The sequence below is a fragment of the Myxocyprinus asiaticus genome, chromosome 23, assembly GCF_019703515.2.
Source record: "Myxocyprinus asiaticus isolate MX2 ecotype Aquarium Trade chromosome 23, UBuf_Myxa_2, whole genome shotgun sequence".
NCBI classification, from domain to species: Eukaryota; Metazoa; Chordata; class Actinopteri; order Cypriniformes; family Catostomidae; genus Myxocyprinus; species Myxocyprinus asiaticus.
This window is the reverse complement of record NC_059366.1, coordinates 39,422,415-39,442,171: the sequence shown is the minus strand read 5'-3', so window position 1 is coordinate 39,442,171 and position 19,757 is coordinate 39,422,415. Positions and strand designations below refer to the sequence as shown.

The window sequence follows — 19,757 nt, the reverse complement described above, 5'->3', positions numbered from 1 at the left end:
TGACAAAGTCTATGGTAACTATGGTAATGCTATTCCGAGATGTGGGTTGGCGCTGTTTCATATATATATATATATATATATATATATATATATATATACTTGAACCCCATAATCAAAGAACGTATTTCAAATCAGCATTAAAAATCTGACAACACTGTATCATAAATTGTGCTTCTTTAGCTCAGATTACAATAAAAAACAAAATTTTCCCATCTTTTCTATCTTATGCGTATGCGCGTTCTCGAATTAATTGACAGCCGATGTCTGTATCTAAGAGGTGTTTGTCTCTTTAACCTGTAAGACACCCCCTTCCCCCCCACATAAAAAATAATCGTATTATTTGGAACACCTTTTCATGTTGGCTTCAAAGTTCATTAAAGACGTCACAGGCAGGCCTCAGACATGAAGAACTGAATAAACCACGTGCATTAGATCGCAATAGGTCTTGTTTTATAAAAAAAATAAAATAAAAACATTATGATATAAATTTATTGCATACAACAGGACAGGCACACATTCTCTCTCTTCTTAATGACAACTGGTCTTGTTCTGCCCACCTGCGTTTTTTCTTTCTTCCTTTATCTTTTTTTTCTCTTTCATGGAGCTGTGATATACGGCACTTCATCTGCGGTTTCCCCTGTGTGTGCTTAGATCTACACTAGATGGCTATATATATTGTTGTGCATCAGAAGACAAATGCTTTTTGACAGATCATATTTCTCACGTCTGCAGTAGCGTGGAGAGGGTTGAAGCAGCTGTGTGTGTTTACATTGGCTCAGTTTTTACTTCGTGACAAATAGGGCCAATATTTCCATAAACTGAAATATGTTTCTCTTGTGCGATTGTGGAAATGTAACCAGCAAACACAGCAAAGGTTTTCATCGATGTTGAAGATGAAAACGATCATCCACCGGTCTTCACAAGGTCTCTTTACATCGGAGGAGTGACAGAAGACACTAAGACATTCACTACAGTCCTGAAAATTGTGGTGAGTGTATATGCTTATATTAAGTGTCAATACTAAGCAGGGGTGTAGGAATGATATGTGTAGAGGTGACACATTTTAAACCTTCAGATTGGCTCATGAATTTTAATGAGGCTCACCTAGTATTCTGAGCTGATTTGCTAAAATGTTTTAATATTTACTGCATGCTCTTCAGCAAAGAGATTAATCTCAATTTGATATTTTACTTGATTGAATGGCCGAATTATTACGAGTTGTTTTGTGTTTCGACATTTAGGCTGTTTATGTTAGTTAGTGTTAAGTTGGTTATTGTTAAGCTTGTTTATTGTTGTCGTTAAAATATCAGAAGAACACAGACACAATGGATAATAATTCATCAGGTTTGATATGTTGTGCAGCTCTTGGTATCTGCAGTACATTGTGTTTCATTTTTACTGCAAGAAACTTGCTTTTCACATCCTGACACACCTGTCAGCACTAAAGGACAATCGCTCTATCCATTCAAATCTTCTCGCCTTCCCCCGCATCTCTGACTTACTGCTAAGACAGCTGTTTTCTTCATTTCTGACAGTGTGGAAGACAAGTAAAATACACAGATTGGACTCCTGCTAGTTGGCTGTTAGAGGTTATCTGATAACTTCAGAGTCATATCTGCTGAAAAAGAGGTTATTGAATTAAACTGTTGATGTGAAAACTACAGAGAGTTCATATTTATTTATTTTTTAGCTGCCAAATCATTTTAAAGGCTTTTAACAGGATAGTTCATCCAAAAATTAAATTGTGCCAACATTTACCCTCATGGTGTACCTTTAGAGTTTTCTTCCTTCATTGAAATAGAAAAGAAGAATGCCCAAACTGCTATTTTCAATACAGTGGAAGCATATAATGACCAGGGGTTATCAAGCTCCAAATAGGACCAAAAACAAACAATATCTCATGTGCTATTCCACATATTCAGACATGGCACATTGCAACTGTTCAGGGCACATACAATAACCAATGATATGTAACAGCCAAAGAAACTTTGGGATTGGAATGACATGAGGGTGTGTAAATTATGACAGAATTTTCCTTATTGGATGAGCCCTTCCTTAAAGTCACACCCACACTAATCTGTTTAAGTTTGAACATTTGTTTTTCCATTTCCTAACGTAACTGTCTTTATTTTCTAAAATATGCATTATAGAGTCTGTTTTCCAAAGACTTCTTTTTTTAGTGAAGGAAAACTCCTAGTGTGGATGTGAGGTGGAAACGTAATAAAATCAATGCATTTTCAAACAAAAATATATTACTGTTGACATGGCCTTAAATTCTCCCTTATGCTGTACTGTTTCAATTAGGAATGTATAGGAATTCTTTCAATAAGGCTGGCACTTTTTATATAAGCCTTCAAATAGATAATTCTATTTGTCTGTGGATATTTCAGTGTATGTGTGTGTGTGTGTGTGTGTGTGTGTATCAGGCTACAGATATTGACACAGGAAACTACAGTAAGATGGCCTACAGACTGATCATCCCTCCCACGGCCGAAGGGCAGGACAGTTTTGTTATTGAGCCATACTCTGGCTTTATCAAGAGCGCCATCATGTTCCGAAACATGCGCCGATCCTACTTCAAGTTTGAGGTCATCGCCACGGACAACTACGGTCAGGGACTGAGCAGCAGAGCAGATGTGGTGGTGAGTGTGCATGACCTTTAACCTATGACATTGACCTATGAGTACGAAGGCATCATTTACATTTTTTAACTTTAAATGTCTTACTGATGTCACCTTAGAATGTTGGTAAAGTTTTTTGCACTGAAGAAACCCTATTTTTTATGACCATTTCCACCCTCACTCTGACCTATGGAATTATATAGGCAGTTTTTTGCTGTTGTGTGAGTAACATCATTTTGCTGTGGGTCCTAGAGCCCCTTACTTTAATAACAGCTTTAATTGGGGGCCTGGGTAGCTCAGTGGTAAAATACACTGGCTGCCACCCCTGGGGTTCACTAGTTTGCTAGTTCGAATCCCAGGGTGTGCTGAGTGACTCCGGCCAGGCTTCCTAAGCAACCAAATTGGCCCAGTTGCTAGGGAGGGTAGAGCCTCCTCATGGTCGCTATAATGTGGGTCGTTCTCGGTGGGGCGCATGGTGAGTTGGGCATGGATGCTGTGGTGGATGATGTGAAGCCTCCACACGCGCTATGTCTTGGTGGCAACGCGCTCAACAAGCCACGTGATAAGATGCACAGGTTGGCAGAGGCAACTGGGATTCGTCCTCCACCACCCAGATTGAGGCGAATCACTATGCAGCCACAAGGACTTAAAAGCACATTGAGAATTGGGCATTCCAAATTTGGGAGAAAAGGGGAAAAATCACAAAAATAAAATATAACAGCTTTAATTTTTGCAAAGCCTGCATTACATTGTGACTCAGAAGAATCTACACTGAAATCTGCCACTCAAAATGTGAATGTCAAACATAAATGACCAGGGACATAAAAAAAGGTTTGCAGAGTGGCAGGTGCTACACACAGCCTTGTTCAAGGTTTAACAAACTTTCCCTCATTTAACTCCTATCGTTAGTTCTTCTAGATTTAGGGATAATAGAATGTATCCCACTTAATCCTTATTACCTCACTGTGACTACTTTCAGGCCAAGTTTCTGAACACCCATTAGGCATTGTTGATAAGAGGAAATTCTGAGTTTTGATTATGTTTTCAAAGTAAAAAATACTCCTTTATTTCAAGAGGTAAAGGAAAATGTAATTCCTCATGATGATATGATTCATGCAACTCATGCAAGACCATTCAAACGCATCATTAGCTCTACATCATAAGAGTTCCAACTTCGATCCTTTAACTGAAAATATTTTGCTTTGAGAAATGAAGTTTTCCCTCATCCCTGTGGCTAAGCAAAATGAATATTTAGGTTTAGTTCAAGTCAAATCACTGAATAATTTAAAATGAGTCTAATTCCGTAACAGTAATCAGCAATTGCTATAGGGTGAAAATATCTCTCTGGAGTGCCGCTTGGTTTGGTAAATATCCTGTCAGTCTCTGTACTTGTGCTTTTCAGCATGTTATGTTAGAATAAAATGTTTGTTTGCGTAAGTGCATGTGGTGTTTGTGCTTTAGTTAGTGCAGTAATGAATATATAAATGAATTGTTTCAGTAAGCTGAATTATTTATACTTCTATATTTGCTGGACGGTTGCTGCCAGTGATTTGTGCATTTCTTGTAAATCTCTGAAGCTAATGAACGGCAAATAAAATAAGAGGGTGTGTGCGTCAGGTTTTTCATCATATCATTAAAGTTTGCATCATTTTAATTTGACATTGGTTGTTGAATTTCCTGCTGGTATAGAAAGTGTTTCTATTAATATTCATTAAGCCATCACACTGTTTTTGAGCATCTGAATTAAAGGACTTTCAAACTGCATATACCAATTTACGCGGTGATATACGGTATACAGTGGGGATCAAAAGTATTACACCACTAGTGAAAAAGCTTCAATTTATTACACACTATCTTATCAACAAAATAATTTAAGTAAAAAGTTACATTGAAAAATGAACATGACTTTCAGAATTTCTTTGTATGTGTATTTGCCCATTTTGCTTTAATGACAGCATACACTCAAGAATCAAAACCACGGGCCTGGGTAGCTCAGTGGTCTTAGACGCTGGCTACCAGCCCTGGAATTCGCTAGTTCGCTAGTTTGAATCCCAGGGCATGCTGAGTGACTCCAGCCAGGTCTCCTAAGCAACCAAATTGGCCCAGTTGCTAGGGAGGGTAGAGTCACATAGGGTAACCTCCTCGTGGTCGCTATAATGTGGTTCGTTCTCGGTGGGGCGCGTGGCGAGTTGAGCGTGGATGCCGCGGTGGATGGCGTGAAGCCTCTACAAGTCTCCGTGGCAACGCGCTCAACAAGCCACATGATAAGATGCATGGGTTGGCGGTCTCAAACGTGGAGGCAGCTGGGATTCGTCCTCCACCACCCGGATTGAGGCGAATCATTACGCGACCACGAGAACATAAAAGCGCATTGGGAATTGGGCATTCCAAATTGGAAAAAAAAAAAAGAATCAAAAACATGTTATTACAGCATTATTTGAGAATGTCCAAAAGAGCAATTTGGACCCCTCTGTATTAAGTATTAAATATTCACAATATATTCAGAATGATTTTGTTGGTTACATAAAATTATGCAACATCATGGATATTGCTGTGATTTTAATGTGCTTTTTTATTTGCCCATTAAGTTAAAAATTGTGTCAGACTATTATTGTGATCCATCCTTGTCGCACGTCTTGCGAGTATGTATGCTTTACAAAAGAGTAGTTCTAAAAAATGTAACAACATCAACAACAACAATTTGAATCTACAATGGCTATTTAGTTGAAATGATCAGCTAAAATTAAAATCAGCCTTTTAAGCTATTTCAGAGAATATACAAAAATACCAAACACAAAAATTATCAAAAGGCTTAAAAAATATCAACATCACCCAGCCTTTTTGTAAATAGCACGTGTAAAAAAAAAAAAAAAGAGGAAGAAGAAAAGAAGGAAAAATAAAACATATCAGAGTGATTTAAATCTTCTGTCTCATATGTTCTGTGTGTGTGTTTTAGGTGTCAGTTGTGAATGCGTTGGACATGCAGGTTGTGGTTTCCAATGTTCCACCCACAGTGGTGGAGGAGAATAAGGAGCAGTTGATAAGGTGAGATTTCCTCCTTCACGGTCTGCCTCTGCACTGCTGCTTTCCTAGAGTTACATTTAAATGTTTCCTGCACTATCAGCAGCTTTTGTTTTCTCAGGTGCTTTGATTTAATAGGGCATCTAAATTGTACAATCTCCTATCTCAAATAAAAGATCCATTATACAAAATACAGGAACTTTTCTCTGTAGATTGCAGTATAATCACTATAAAAGATTGCTAAAACTATTGATAAGTTAACTGTATCTTAAACTGAAGGCATGAGATACTGTTTATTTAAGTTTTTCAGCACGCTACCTGTTCTCTATGAAAATATTTAACAGTTATTTTGAGTTATGAGGAGAATCTCAGAAAGAACATATCCAGGTCACGTGTCACCCTAAAGAAAATAGACAGAAATAAATAATTAGATTCTGAATAAAGAAAGTGAAACCTATTTTTAGAACTACCATTATGACATTTTCATGATTAAGCGCTGTAACAGTTAAAGGATGGGCAAGGAGGAGTTGGGAACCGGCTGAACAGTAAACATAAAGTTTAATGATAAAACTCAACATAAAACAAACATAAACAAACACAGACACACATGCAGCATGGCCGCGTGCGTGTCTCTCTCTCTCTCTCTCTCTCTTTCTCTCTCTCTCTCTCTCTCTCTCTCTCTCTCGAACTGGTGCCTCCAGCTAGTCTAGTCTTTATCCCCCTCCCGGCTGATTGGCCTGGCCCCACCCTCCTCCTCATCACAAGCGCATTCAGTTTCATTACTGTAATGTGAACAAAATGTTAAGCCTATACCGTATTTAGATTGTAAAGTATATATACATCATAGTAGTTGTTGTACTGTCCGATGCTAATTTTAATTAAAACACATAACAGTAATTGTGTCCAGAAAGTAATGTTTTTACGGTTTAATTAATGTTTTCGTTACAGTAATGAAGATTAATGTCATAAAACATTACGGTTTAATTAATGTTGTCGTTACAGTAATGAGGATTAATGTCATAATGCATTGTCATGAAAATAATGTCATAATGCAAAAACTCTTAAGGCGATATTACACGGGAAGCAGTGGGCGGCAGGCTTTGCTTGTGATATTGCCGCTTCTAGTTTGTACAGGCATTTTCCATTCACACGAGAATCGGTGCGAATCACGCCAGTAGAAGTGCAACAATGCCCCCAACTTCTTCTGCTCAGATACTGGGTCTCTGAGGTGATTACTGTAAATATTGTATTAGTTTTCATGCACATAAATACAATGGCACTTCTTTCTCCCAAAAAAAAAATGTGTTATAACTAGAAATATTGTAATAATCTATTTTATTTTGTAAATTATTTTAAAATTATATAAAAGTTAAATAGCTAAATAATATAATTGTAAGTATTGATGGCATCTTGCCATCTGTCCCCACATTTGATGAATTCTGCATTTTTTTAATGACTAGAGAAACAGACTGCATTACTTTGTTTTTTATTGCCAAATTGATATAGTATAAATATAACATCACATTAATCATTAAAATGGGAGGGCTACAAATGAACATTAAAAATCCACAAAACACTTTGCTAATAAACCGCCTGAGAAATGGTATTTTCTGTTTATCTAAAGTTAATGTTTCAGACACCTGTTGCAGAAGAGAACATTTAATTAGATGGTCCATGGCCTATTTGTATATATCACAATCATCTGTCTTCCTAACATAAACTATGCAAGTATCCGTAGCCTATTTTCACCTGGTACACTGACTCAGCTGTTTTCCTATTTATGTCTCTATAAACACTCAAAGAAACATTATATAGCTCAGGAAATTCAACAACAGTGAGTATATTCGTCTTCATGTTGTTTCTGACTACATAAAAGTTAAATGTCGTTTGATTGGTCAGCGACAAGTGGCAGCGCCTCACTTTTGCTGCCTGCCGCGTCTCTCTCATTGAAAATGAATAGGGAACGCGCGGTTACCGCGTCCCGTGTAAAACCACCTTTAATGTTCCCAAAAAAATATATATCTTTTGATTTTGAATGAAATATCACCTGGCCATGTTCTTCTTCAGATTCACCCTTCAGTACAGGCTTAGCAAAGAGAAACACATTTGTTTTGTATTACATTTCAAAGTTTTGTAATTCTGTCATAATACTTGTCTTCATATATGACTTACATTCTTCCATTGAACACTAAAGGAGATGCTAGGCAGAATGTTAGCATCTGTCATCTTTTACTTTCACTGTATGGAGAAAAAAATGCTATTAAATTGAATGGAGGCTAAGGTTAACATTCAGCATAACATCTCCTTTTGAGTTCCATGTGAGAAAGAAAGTCATACGGGATTGGAACGACATAAGGATTTTTGTGTGTGTGTGTGTGTGTGTGTGTGTGTGTGTGTGTGTGTGTGTGCATGTGTGAACTATCCATTTAAGCTGATTTGAAATGCCAACAATGATATTTACATTTACATTTATTCATTTGGCAGATGGTTTTATCCAAAGTAACTTACAAAAGAGGAATATACATTTAATAGATATACATTTATTAAATATAGAATTATATGAAATAAAGTTGAGTTCTTTCTTTTAATGTTTGACAAATATAATCATACCATTTTTTCTCTCTCTCTCTCTCTCTCTCTCTCTCTCTCTCTCTCTCTCTCTTCAGTATTTTGGAACGCTATGTGCAAGATCAGATCCCTGGTGCTAAAGTGATAGTGGAATCGATCGGCCCGCGGCGGCACGGAGAAGGATATGAACTGGAGGACTACTCCAAATCAGACCTGCAGGTCTATGCCATCGACCCTCTCACCAACAGAGCCATCTCCAGACAAGAGCTCTTCAAGTAAGCCAAAGTCACACCCACTCCTAATTAATGCCTTTAACAAACAGTCTGCTAGTGATTTGTTCATACTCTTCTAGTAAAACATTTGGACACACAAACTTTGGACTGGTAGTGTATGTTTTCAACATTTAGGAAAAAGTAAGAAAGAATGCCATGACATAGCAGTTAGTACTGAGTTGTGGTGCTTAAAATTTGAATCTGGTTTGCAACTATCCCAAATCCTATTGCTTCCTCATCTCCCTTTCGTTTTCTGTCCTTCCTCTTTTATGTCTGATTAAAAGTGGCAAAAAATGGCATTTGTAAAGGAGAATTTATTGCTTTGTAAAGCTGCTCTGGAGGCACAGTGCACACAGGAAGCACCTGTTCCACTAAGCTGTGAAGAAAAATCCTCCTGACATCCATAGACAGAGCAGTAAGCTCATTTAAACTCTGCTGTGCCCGTGGCCCAGTGGGGAGACGCGTCTGTCACTGGGATCCAACACGTGTCATCAGGATCCAGTTCAAATATGTTTACTGAGCCAATACACATCTCATTTATATTCACAAACAGAGACCACCTGCCTTATTCTGCCTTCTGTATTTCAGATTCTAACCAAATGACTTGTTTCCTGCTTAGACAGCAAGGCAGCTCGCTAGGTTTTGGAGTAGAGCCTTAAAGGAATAATTCAGCCAACAAAGAAAATTCTGTCATTATTTTGTCATGAGTGCATGAGAGAAACACTTTCATGGTGATTTGTGAGAATTTGGGTTGTTTTTAGTGCCAAACAGCGCAAGTTCTTGCTTGGATGCGCAAGCCACTGTGAAGCTTTTTTCATAGCACTCATCATTGCGCAACACACATCAATATTTAAAGAGAAAAATGGCTTGTTTCTTGCCAAAACCTATTGTATGCCTACAGATGACTTGGAATATGATGCACAATTCACATAGATCACTTTTAAGAAACTGTTAGGTCCTTTTTAAGGCTTTAAAGTGAGTCGCTATCAACTGACATTGTATTGAAAAGACGAACCACAATATTCATAAAAAAATCATTTTGTGTTCTGTTTAAGAAAAAAGTCATATAGGTTTGGAACAACATTAGGGTAAGTAAATTATGACAGAATAACTATTCCTTTAATAATTTCCTGGGTTTTCATTTAAGTATGAATGTAGATTAATAATTAATGATCTATAATTTAGATCATTTGGTCTTTGGAGAATTTAATGAGAAATGTTTGAGTTGATATCTAAAACTCTGGCTTGAATCAGACTTTATCAGACTTTTTAGATAGTTGAGAATCTCTAGCGGATTCACATTTAAGATAACTGCATATCAGGTTCTTTTTCTCTGGAGGAAAATCTGAAAAGCAGGAGAATTAATGCTGGAGTGTGTAAATTTTTTTTTTTTTTTTTTTTCTCTGCATATTAAAGGGACAGTTCACCCAAAAATGAAAATTCTCTCATAACTGACTCACCCTAATGCCATCCCAGGTATGTATGACTTTCTGTCTTCTACTGAACACATTTGAAGAAAAATAGAAGAACATCTCAGCTCTTCTTCTTATGCCCTCTCACCCCTTTCGGGGTATGGGCCGCCAACAATAGATCGCCAGAGGTTTCTGTCCTGGGCCATTCTTTCCAGTTGACTCCAGTTGTATCCCATCTTGGTGATGTCTGCCTCAAGGTCACGTCGCCAGGTGTTCCTTGGACGGCCTTTCTTCCGCTTTCCTTGGGGGTTCCATCGCAAAACCTGCCTAGTAATGTTGTTTGGTGGTTTGCGCAAGGTGTGCCCTATCCATCTCCATCTTCTCTTCTGAATTTCTTTCTGTGCAGGAAGTTGGATGGTTCTATCCCAGAGACTGGTATTGCTGATAGTGTCTGGCCAGTGGATCTGTAGAATCCTTCTAAGGCAGCTGTTAATAAATGTCTGGATTCTTTTGATGGTGTTTTTTCTCGATCTCCAGGTTTCGGCCCCATAAAGCAGTACTGACTGTACATTAGAGTTGAACAGCCGAATCTTTGTTTTCAAAGACAGCTCTTTTGAGCTCCAAATGTTTTTGAGCTGTATGAAAGCCATTCTTGCTTTGCTGATCCTTGCCTTGACGTCTGCGTCTGTACCTCCCGGCTGGTCTGTAATGGTTCCCAAGTAGGTGAAGGACTGCGCTTCTTCAAGTGGACTTCCATTCAGGATGACTGGTTCTGTACTGCTGATGTTGGTCTTCAGGATCTTGGTCTTGTCTTTGTGGATGTTGAGTCCTACCTGCGATGATATGGCTGCCACAACATTTGTTTCCTCCTGCATCTGCTGGTGGCTGTGGGAGAGTAGTGCAAGATCATCGGCAAAGTCCAGGTCATCGGACTGGTTCCACAAAGTCCACTGGATTCCACTCTTGCGTTCACAGGTGGACATCTTCATTATCTTGTCAATGGCGAGAAGAAAGAGGAAAGGTGACAGCAAACATCCTTGTTTGACTCCGGCCTTCACCTGGAAGCTGTTGGTGAGCTGCCCTCTGTGGATGACTCTGTATGTCATTCCCTCGTATGAGTTCTTTATCAAGCTGACCAACTTGACTGGAATGCCATAGTGTTTAAGGAGGGTCAAGAGGGTCTGTCAATCAACACTGTCAAAAGCCCTCTCATAATCTATGAAGTTGATATACAATGGTTAGTTCCATTGTATATCAAGTGTTGCACTTTGGTCTGTGCAAGATCTGTACTGCCGGAAACCTGCTTGCTCGTCTCAAAGTTGTGGGTCTACGATGTCTTTCATTCTCTCTAAGAGGATCTGGTTGAAGAGCTTGCCTGGCACTGACAGGAGCATGATGCCTCTGTAGTTGTTGCAGTTGCTGAGGTTGCCTTTCTTGGGGAGTTTGATAAGGTAGCCCTCCTTCCAGTCCTTAGGTGTCACTTCTTCCTCCCAGATCTTCACAAAAAGGGGGTACAGCATCTCCACTGATGCATCTAGGTCTGCTTTCAGGGCCTCTGCTGGGATGTCATCAGGTCCAGCTGCCTTTCCATTCTTCAGCAGGATGATGGCTTTTTTGATGGGATTTCAACTTTTGAAGGACCAAAAAGAACAGACAGTCAGCATAAACATCATCCATATGACTCCAGCAGTTAAATTAATGTATTTTAAAGTGTGAAAAATATCAATATTTAAGTACTTTTAACTATAAATCAGTCAGCAGCAGAATATGCGTGTGATGTAATCACGGGAGTGCTGAGTCACCATTTGCATTTTAAGGACCTTCTGAGCACAGATATTTTTTCTGTTTTTTTCTTCAAATGTGTTCAGCAGATGAAAGAAAGTCATACACATCTGGGATGGCATGAGGGTGAGTAAATGATGAGAGAATTTTCATTTTGGGTGAACTAATCCTTTAAACTGTGATAGGAGAATGTATTTCACCATCTAAAAAACGTCATGGTTACTGGTGTAACCTCCGTTCCCTGATGGAGGGAACGAGACGTTGGTGTCGATGTAGTGACACTAGGGGTCACTCTTGGGAGCCCGAGACACCTCTGGTCTTTGATAAAAGGCCAATGAAAATTGGCGAGTGGTATTTGCATGCCACTCCCCCGAACATACGGGTATAAAAGGAGCTGGTATGCAACCACTCATTCAGGTTTTACGCTGAGGAGCCGATATAAGGTCCGGCCATTTCAGCGGGTAGTTCAGCGTTGTGGCAGGAGGGACCAACGTCTCGTTCCCTCCATCAGGGAACGGAGGTTACACCAGTAACCATGACGTTCCCTATCTGTCACTCACTCGACGTTGGTGTCGATGTAGTGACACTAGGGGTCCCTATACAAAACGCCACAAGGCTGAACTGTGTTACGTGAACTGGCGGTGTATGGTGGGCAGACTTGCTGTGTGCCTCATAGCCAGCACACCAGGTCGACACGTAACCTCCCCCAACACAGTTATGAGTGTCGAACGGCCCTTTCTGGGGACAAGTCGACTACCCAGAGATAGAGACAGGCTTAACCCAGTCATGGCCTCTTTCCCCTTCTCTTTTTCCACTCCCTAAAAAAGAAGGGGGATTATCCGACTGGGCCGCCAGGTCTAGTCGGGGGGTGTCCCTCCCAAGGGGAGGACACCGCGGAGACCACACCTCGCCCCAAGAGAGGGGGGATATTTAAGTGGAAGAATACATCACATGGTCTTTCCAACCATGTGGAGAGCCTTCAAGGTAGATCCTACCCAATGGGGGAGGAGTTACTACAACATGGAGACTGAGGGGCTCTGCCCAAGGAAGACGCAGTTTGCCAGTAGGGAAACGAACTAGCGGAAGATATAGATCGCATGGGGTTAGCCTTACAGGGAACCGCCACATGCGGAGCACCTACCCCAGAGCCGGGCTCTTAGTTAGCGTGTGTACTGGGCCGGCAGCGAGTCTCTCCGAAAACTCGACTGCCACAGGGCTCGGAGGAAGTCAACCAGGGAACAACCTTTGTGAACACTACTGGGAATTAACAGCGCACGTCTTCAGCTCAAAAGGAGGTGGAAGGCGCTATGTGCAAGCGATACACCCGGCCGGCTATCCCGGGCTTATCCGCTTGTGTTGCGTGCCACTACCTGGGACGAAACCGGTTCCACCCGGAGGTTGTAGAACCTTGCAAAGGTGTTGGGTGTTGCCCAGCCTGCTGCTCTGCAATGTCTGTTAGAGAGGCACCTCTGGCCAGGGCCCAAGAAGCCGCTACACCACGAGTAGAATGGGCTCGTAGCCCTACCGGGGGCGGCATGTTTTGGGCGAGACATGCCATAGTTATGGCGTCAATGAGCCAGTGGGCGATCCTCTGCTTGGAGACAGCGCTTCCTTTCCGCTGTGCACCGAAGCAGACAAAGAGCTGCTCAGAGAGTCTAAAGCTCTGCGTGCGATCCAAATAGATGCGCAAAGCGCGCACTGGACACAGCAACGCCAGGGCTGGGTCTGCCTCCTCCTGGGGCAGCGCTTGCAGGTTCACCACCTGGTCTCTAAAAGGATTGGTGGGAACCTTGGGCACATAGCCCGGTCGGGGGTCTCAGGATCACGTGAGAATAGCCCGGACCGAACTCCAGGCACGTTTCGCTGACAGAGAACACTTGCAGGTCACCTACCCTCTTGATGGAAGTGAGCGCAGTCAGGAGGGCAGTCTTCAAGGAGAGTGCCTTAAGCCCGGCTGACTGCAAAACTCAAAGGGGGCTCTCTGTAGACCCTGAAAAACTACAGAGGTCCGATGAGGGAACAAGGCGTGGCCTGGAGGGATTCAGCCTCCTGGCGCCTCTTAGGAACCTGATGATCAGATCATGCTTCCCTAAGGACTCACCGTCGACTGCGTCATGGTGTGCTGCTATGGCAGCAATGTACACCTTCAAGGTGGAAGGGGACAGCCTCCCTTCCAACCTCTCTTGCAGGAAGGAAAGCACTGATCTGACTGCGCACCTCTGGGGGTCTTCCTGATGGGAAGAACACCACTTAGCGAACAGACACCACTTAAAGGCATACAGGCGCCTCGTAGAGGGAGCCCTAGCCTGAGTGAATGTGTCTACCACCGCAGGTGGGAGACGGCTTAGGTCTTCCGCGTCCCGTCCAGGGGCCAGACATGGAGATTCCAGAGGTCTGGGCGCGGGTGCTGGATGGTACCCCTTCCCTGAGAAAGAAGGGCCTTTCTCAGGGGAATTTGCCCGGGGGGAGCTGTCACGAGGAGCGTGAGGTCCGAGCACCACGTCTGGGCGGGCCAGTAGGGTGCTTACCAGGACGACCTTCTCCTCGTCCTCCCTGACCTTGCACAGGGTCTGTGCGAGCAGGCTCACTGGGGAAAACGCATATTTGCGAATGCCAGGGGACCAGCTGTGCCAGCGCGTCTATGCCGAGGAAGGCCTCGGTGAGGGCGTACCAGAGCGGGCAGTGGGAGGATTCTTGGGAGGCGAACAGGTGCACCTGTGCCTGACTGAATCGACTACAAATCAGCTGGACCACCTGAAGGTGGAGTCTCCACTCTCCCTTGAGGGTAACCTGTTGTTACGGCGCGTCCGCCGAAGTGTTGAGGTTGCCCGGGATATGAGTGGCTTGCAGCGACTTGGTGCTGCTAACTCCGTTGGAGGAGACGGCGGGCGAGTTATGACATACAGCGGGAGCGCAGACCGGCTTAGCGGTTGACATATGCTACCGCTGCCGTGCTGTCTGACCGAACTAGCACGTGCTTGCCCTGGATCAACGGCCGGAACCTCCGCAGGGCGAGCAGAATTGCCAGTAACTCGAGGCAGTTGATGTGCCAACGCAGCTGCGGACCCGTCTAGAGTCCGGCAGCTGCGTGCCCGTTGCCAACAGCGCCCCAGCCCATTTTGGAGGCATCTGTCGTGACCACGACGCGCCTGGAGACCAGTTCTAGCGGAACACCTGCTCGTGGAAACGAGAGGTTGGTCCAAGGGCTGAAAAGACGGTGACAGACCGACGTAATGGCCACGCGGTGTGTCCCGTGGCGCCATGCCCGTCTCGGAACTCGAGTCTGGAGCCAGTGCTGAAGCGGCCTCATATGCATCAACCCGAGCGGGGTGGCCACCGCCGAGGACGCCATATGCCCCAGGAGCCTCTGAAAATGTTTCAGTGGAACCGCTGTTTTCTGTTTGAACGCCTTCAAACAGGCCAGCACCGACTGGGCGCGCTCGTTCATAAGGTGCGCCGTCAAGGAGACTGAGTCCAACTCCAAACCGAGAAAAGAGATGCTCTGAACCGGGAGGAGCTTGCTCTTTTCCCAGCTGACCCGAAGCCCTAGTCGGCTGAGGTGTCAGAGCACCAGGTCCCTGTGTGCGCATAACCCGTCTCGAGAGTGAGCTAGGATTAGCCAGTCATCGAGATAGTTGAGAATGCGAATGCCCACCTCCCTTAACGGGGCAAGGGCAGCCTCTGCGATCTTCGTAAAGACGCGAGGAGACAGGGACAGGCCGAAAGGGAGGACTTGTACCGATACGCCTGACCCTCGAACGCAAACCGCAGGAAGGGTCTGTGTCGAGGAAGGATCGAGACGTGAAAGTACGCATCCTTCGGGTCTACCGCCGCGAACCAATCTTGATGCTGGACGCTCGCTAGAATGCGTCTTTGCGTCAGCATCTTGAACGGGAGTCTGTGTAAGGCCCGGTTCAGTACTCGCAGGTCCAAGATTGGCCGCAACCCACCGCCTTTTTTCGGTACAATGAAGTAGGGGCTGTAAAACCCCCTCTTCATCTCGGCTGGAGGGACAGGTTCTATCGCGTCCTTCCGTAGGAGGGTAGCGATCTCCGCGCAAGGTAGCAGCGTTTCCATCTTTCACCAAGGTGAAGTGGACACCGCTGGACCTGGGCGGATGCCCAGCGAAGTGAATCGTGCAGCCGAGTTGGACGGTCCGGACCAGCCCTCGCGACGGACTGGAAAGCGCAAGCCATGCACCCGAGTTCTGCGCAAGGGGGACCAAAGGGACAACGTCATCGGATGTACCGGCGGGTGGGGCCTCGCGGCGGGGCGGAGCTTGAGGTGCCACACCCCATCGTGGCCGTGCTGAGTCCGAGGACATCGAAGCACTTACCTGGCTCCTTGTGACCACCCCCGGAACAGCCTGGGACGGGGGAGGAAGAGGCCTGTCCTCATGACCCGTGGAGACTGTCACATCGGGGGCGGATTTGTGCCACAGCTGGGCGCTCAGGGCGGGAGACCGCCGCTGGAGCGCCAACCTGCCAAATGGAGTGGTGGACGGTGGTCGTGATGCCAGCCGTACACACCGAATATGTGACCCAGGGAACAAGGAAACCACTCTTGCGGAGCTCTTGAGTACTGCAGCCACTTGGGCATGCAGCGCAATTAAATGCAAAAGGTAACAAAAAGAAGATCTGCTTACCAGCTCCAGAGCAGCGGGTTTCGTTGTCCCTGGGTCGCCCGTCTCAGGGGCGCTTCGAAGACCTCTGTGGGTTCTTCGGTGCCGGCTGTGAGACGGGTGGCGTCGGCTTCCTGCGGTGGGCTCCACGCCGGGGCCGGGCCGGAGGGGCGGGCTGCGGCGGAGCCGGTGCAGTCACCGCAGGGGGACGCCCTCGGCGATGAGTAGATGGGGGGATTTTGAGCCACGCCGGGCCAGGACAAGCTGGCTAGCATCCATCTACTGCTCTACCATCGAGAACTGCTGGGCAAAGTCCTCGACAGTGTCGCCGAATAGGCCCGCCTGGAAAATGGGGGCAGCAAGGAATCGTGTCCTGTCGGCCTCACCCATCTCGACCAGGTTGAGCCAAAGGTGGCGCTCCTGGACCACTAGTGTGGCCATCGTCCGCCCGGGAGACCGCGCCGTGACCTCCGTCGCTCGGAGAGCGAGGTCGGTCGTCGAGCGCAGTTCCTGCATCAATCCCGGGGCGGAACTACCCTCGTGCAGTTCCTTTAGCGCCTTGGCAGACTTGCAGGAGAGCCATGGCATGCAGGGCGGAGGTGGCTTGTCCAGCAGCGCCGTAGGCTTTGACCGTCAGAGACGACGTAAACCTACAGGCCTTGGACGGGGGCTTTGGGCACCCACGGCAGGTGGCGGCGCTCTGCGGGCATAGGTGCACCGCGAGCGCCTTTATCCACCGGGGGATTGCCGAATAACCCTTGGCCGCCCCACCATCGAGGGTAGTGAGAGCGGGGAAGCTGAAAAGATCGGGACCGGGCAGTAAAAGGTGCCTCCCGCGATCTTGTCAGCTCTTCATGCACTTCCGGGAAGAAAGGAACGGGGCGGGGCGTGGCTTTGAGCGGCGCCGCGAGCCCAGGAACCAATCACAGAGCCGCGAGGGTTCAGGGAAGAGCGGTGAAATCCACTCTAACCGACGCTCGTGGCTGTCCGGGAAAGCATGTCGTCATCTCCGCGTCAGCCTGTGACTGGGCGATCGACCCCGAAGGGAGGAGCCCAGCCGAGGCTTCCGACTGTACGAGCCCGCTCTCCGATGCTGCGCTCGAGAGCTCATCACTTACGCGGGCTCCGAATAAGAGGTCAAACTCGCCATGAGACGAGCCGGCGGATTCACCCGGAAGCCCGATCGGGGCAGACGAGCGTGCTGGGGAATGGGAGTTCCGCGGGGGGATACCCGGCGGAGGCGGTCCCATTGGGGTCCCCAAATCGCCCCCAGTGCTAGCCGCGCTGGCCTCAAACCCGTGGGTAAAAGGACCGAGGCGGGAGCCTCTGGGGTGGCTCGCTTCCTTACGAAGGCGAGCCGCGACCGCAACGTTGCCATGGACACATTCTCGCAATGAGAATGTGACCATCCACGAACGCTGTCTCCGCGTGAGCAGTGCCCAGACACGAAAGACAGTGATCGTGACCGTTAGAAGGCGAGAGATAACGAGCACAACCAGGAATAACACACAATCGGAAAAGCATCTTTAAAAAGACGCGTCTTTAAAAAGACGTTCCGTGTGTGCGCTCTTTTAGAGAAATATATACTCTTTTAGAGGGGAAAAATGCTCTTTCAGAAAATATACTCTCTAGTTTTTCTGCCGAAGCGCCCAGGGGCGTTCTTTGCAGTGCACCAGTGCAGAGGAGGAAGAAGCCGCTGAAATGCGCCGTCAGATCCAGCAGGTGAATGAACAGTAGTATTCAGCTCAATGAGCATGACCGTTCGGCTCCGAAGAGAAAATCTGAATGAGTGGTTGCATACCAGCTCCTTTTATACCCGTATGTTCGGGGGAGTGGCATGCAAATACCACTCGCCAATTTTCATTGGCCTTTTATCAAAGACCAGAGGTGTCTCGGGCTCCCAAGAGTGACCCCTAGTGTCACTACATCGACACCAACGTCGAGTGAGTGACAGATAGGGAACACACATCAGCTCCAAATAGCTTCACTGGCTCTCCATTTATTCTGGTTGCTGTCTAGGAAAAACAGTTGAGTTATGAATGTGTAGTATGATACAGTATGATAAAGTATATTTGTGATTTTTCTTTAATACAGATGAGACTATTTTTGTGTGTGTGTGTTGATGTAATCTGTACTTTTTATTCAGTGATAGGAGTCATGATATGAAAGTTACATGTACACTTTGTGTTTGTTTACTTTTCTGTCTGAGGGCATCAGCTGTTTTTTTCATATGTTCTACTGCAGTCAAAGTTGTTTTATTGTGTCTCAAGTCATAATAATCAAAATCTGTTTCTTAAAGCTTAAGAGTCTGAGCTGAATTTCCAGTCTAACACAAAAATTCCACTCATAAAACTATTTTTTTGTGTCCAGAATCCATCTGGTCACTATCAGTGGTGTTTTGTATTGACAACTCCAGTCATCCCGCTGGTTTAAAGCCAATCAACTCAAAATACCATAAAAACAGCTAGCCATTGTTGATCACATTCACACTGTGTGTCTGCAACAGCATGAGTTAAACCATGCTGTGCCTCTTTATCCACACAAGGGACCTGATGCAAAGAGATAAAAGGCTATTGTGTAAAACTATTGTCAATGTTCACGAATATGCCAGGCATATTTGAAGATCAATTGTCTGCAGCAGAATTGCATTTACTTGTGTTTCTTAAAGGTACAGTACAAAGGGGCTTAAGGCATTCCTCAAAGGCATAGCTCACCCAAAAATGAAAATTCTGTCATCATTTACCCACCCTCTTGTCATTCCAAACCCATATAACTTTTGTCTGTGGAACACAAAAAGAGAAGTTTTGAAAAACGCTCCCAGTCACTGATAACAATCTTCTCTCTTAATGAATGTGCAATGGACATCAAGATTTTCACTGAATAATGACTTAAATATCCAGTTAAAAAAATCAGAATACTTGCATACTGCTTACTGCATACTGCACAGTATATATTGTATAATATCACTTTGTATTACAAAAACAGTATGGGAAACAAAATCCATTATGCAGCGGTACACATTTCAAACAGTATGCTACATTATTGTCCCACAACTTTATTTTGTTGCATTTCATTTTGATTCAGTGGGGGGTGTGCAGATATAATCTTGGAAATGGTTATTTTGCCTTTTTAATCCAATTGCATGTAAGAATTATTTAAATTGTGTCAGTCCGTCCAAATAATAAGTGAAGAAAAATTTGCTTATTTTGACACTCCAAAAAGCACATAAAGGCATCTTAAAAGTAATCTATACGACTTCAGTGTTTTAATCCATATTTTTAGAAGTGATGTGCTAGGTGTGGGTGAGAAACAGATAGAAATTCCTTTTCTGCTTTAAATTCTTCTCCCTACCCAGTAGGGGGCGATATGCATGAAGAATGTGAATCACCAAAAACACAAGAAGAAGAATGTTATCTGTTTCTCACCCACACCTATCAAATAGCTTCTGAAGATATAGATT

The 19,757-nt window shown here is 44.7% G+C and overlaps 1 protein-coding gene across 1 annotated transcript in view; it reads left to right on the top strand.

Annotated features, from left to right (window-relative positions):
• Window positions 1–19,757, top strand: part of LOC127414423 (protocadherin-15-like) — a 254,255-nt gene that overhangs the window by 208,943 nt on the left and 25,555 nt on the right. The window contains exons 27-30 of the mRNA XM_051652444.1: window positions 861–988; window positions 2,427–2,642; window positions 5,578–5,666; window positions 8,309–8,485. Coding sequence (XP_051508404.1) covers window positions 861–988; window positions 2,427–2,642; window positions 5,578–5,666; window positions 8,309–8,485 — 610 coding nt within the window. The remainder of the gene's footprint in view (window positions 1–860; window positions 989–2,426; window positions 2,643–5,577; window positions 5,667–8,308; window positions 8,486–19,757) is intronic.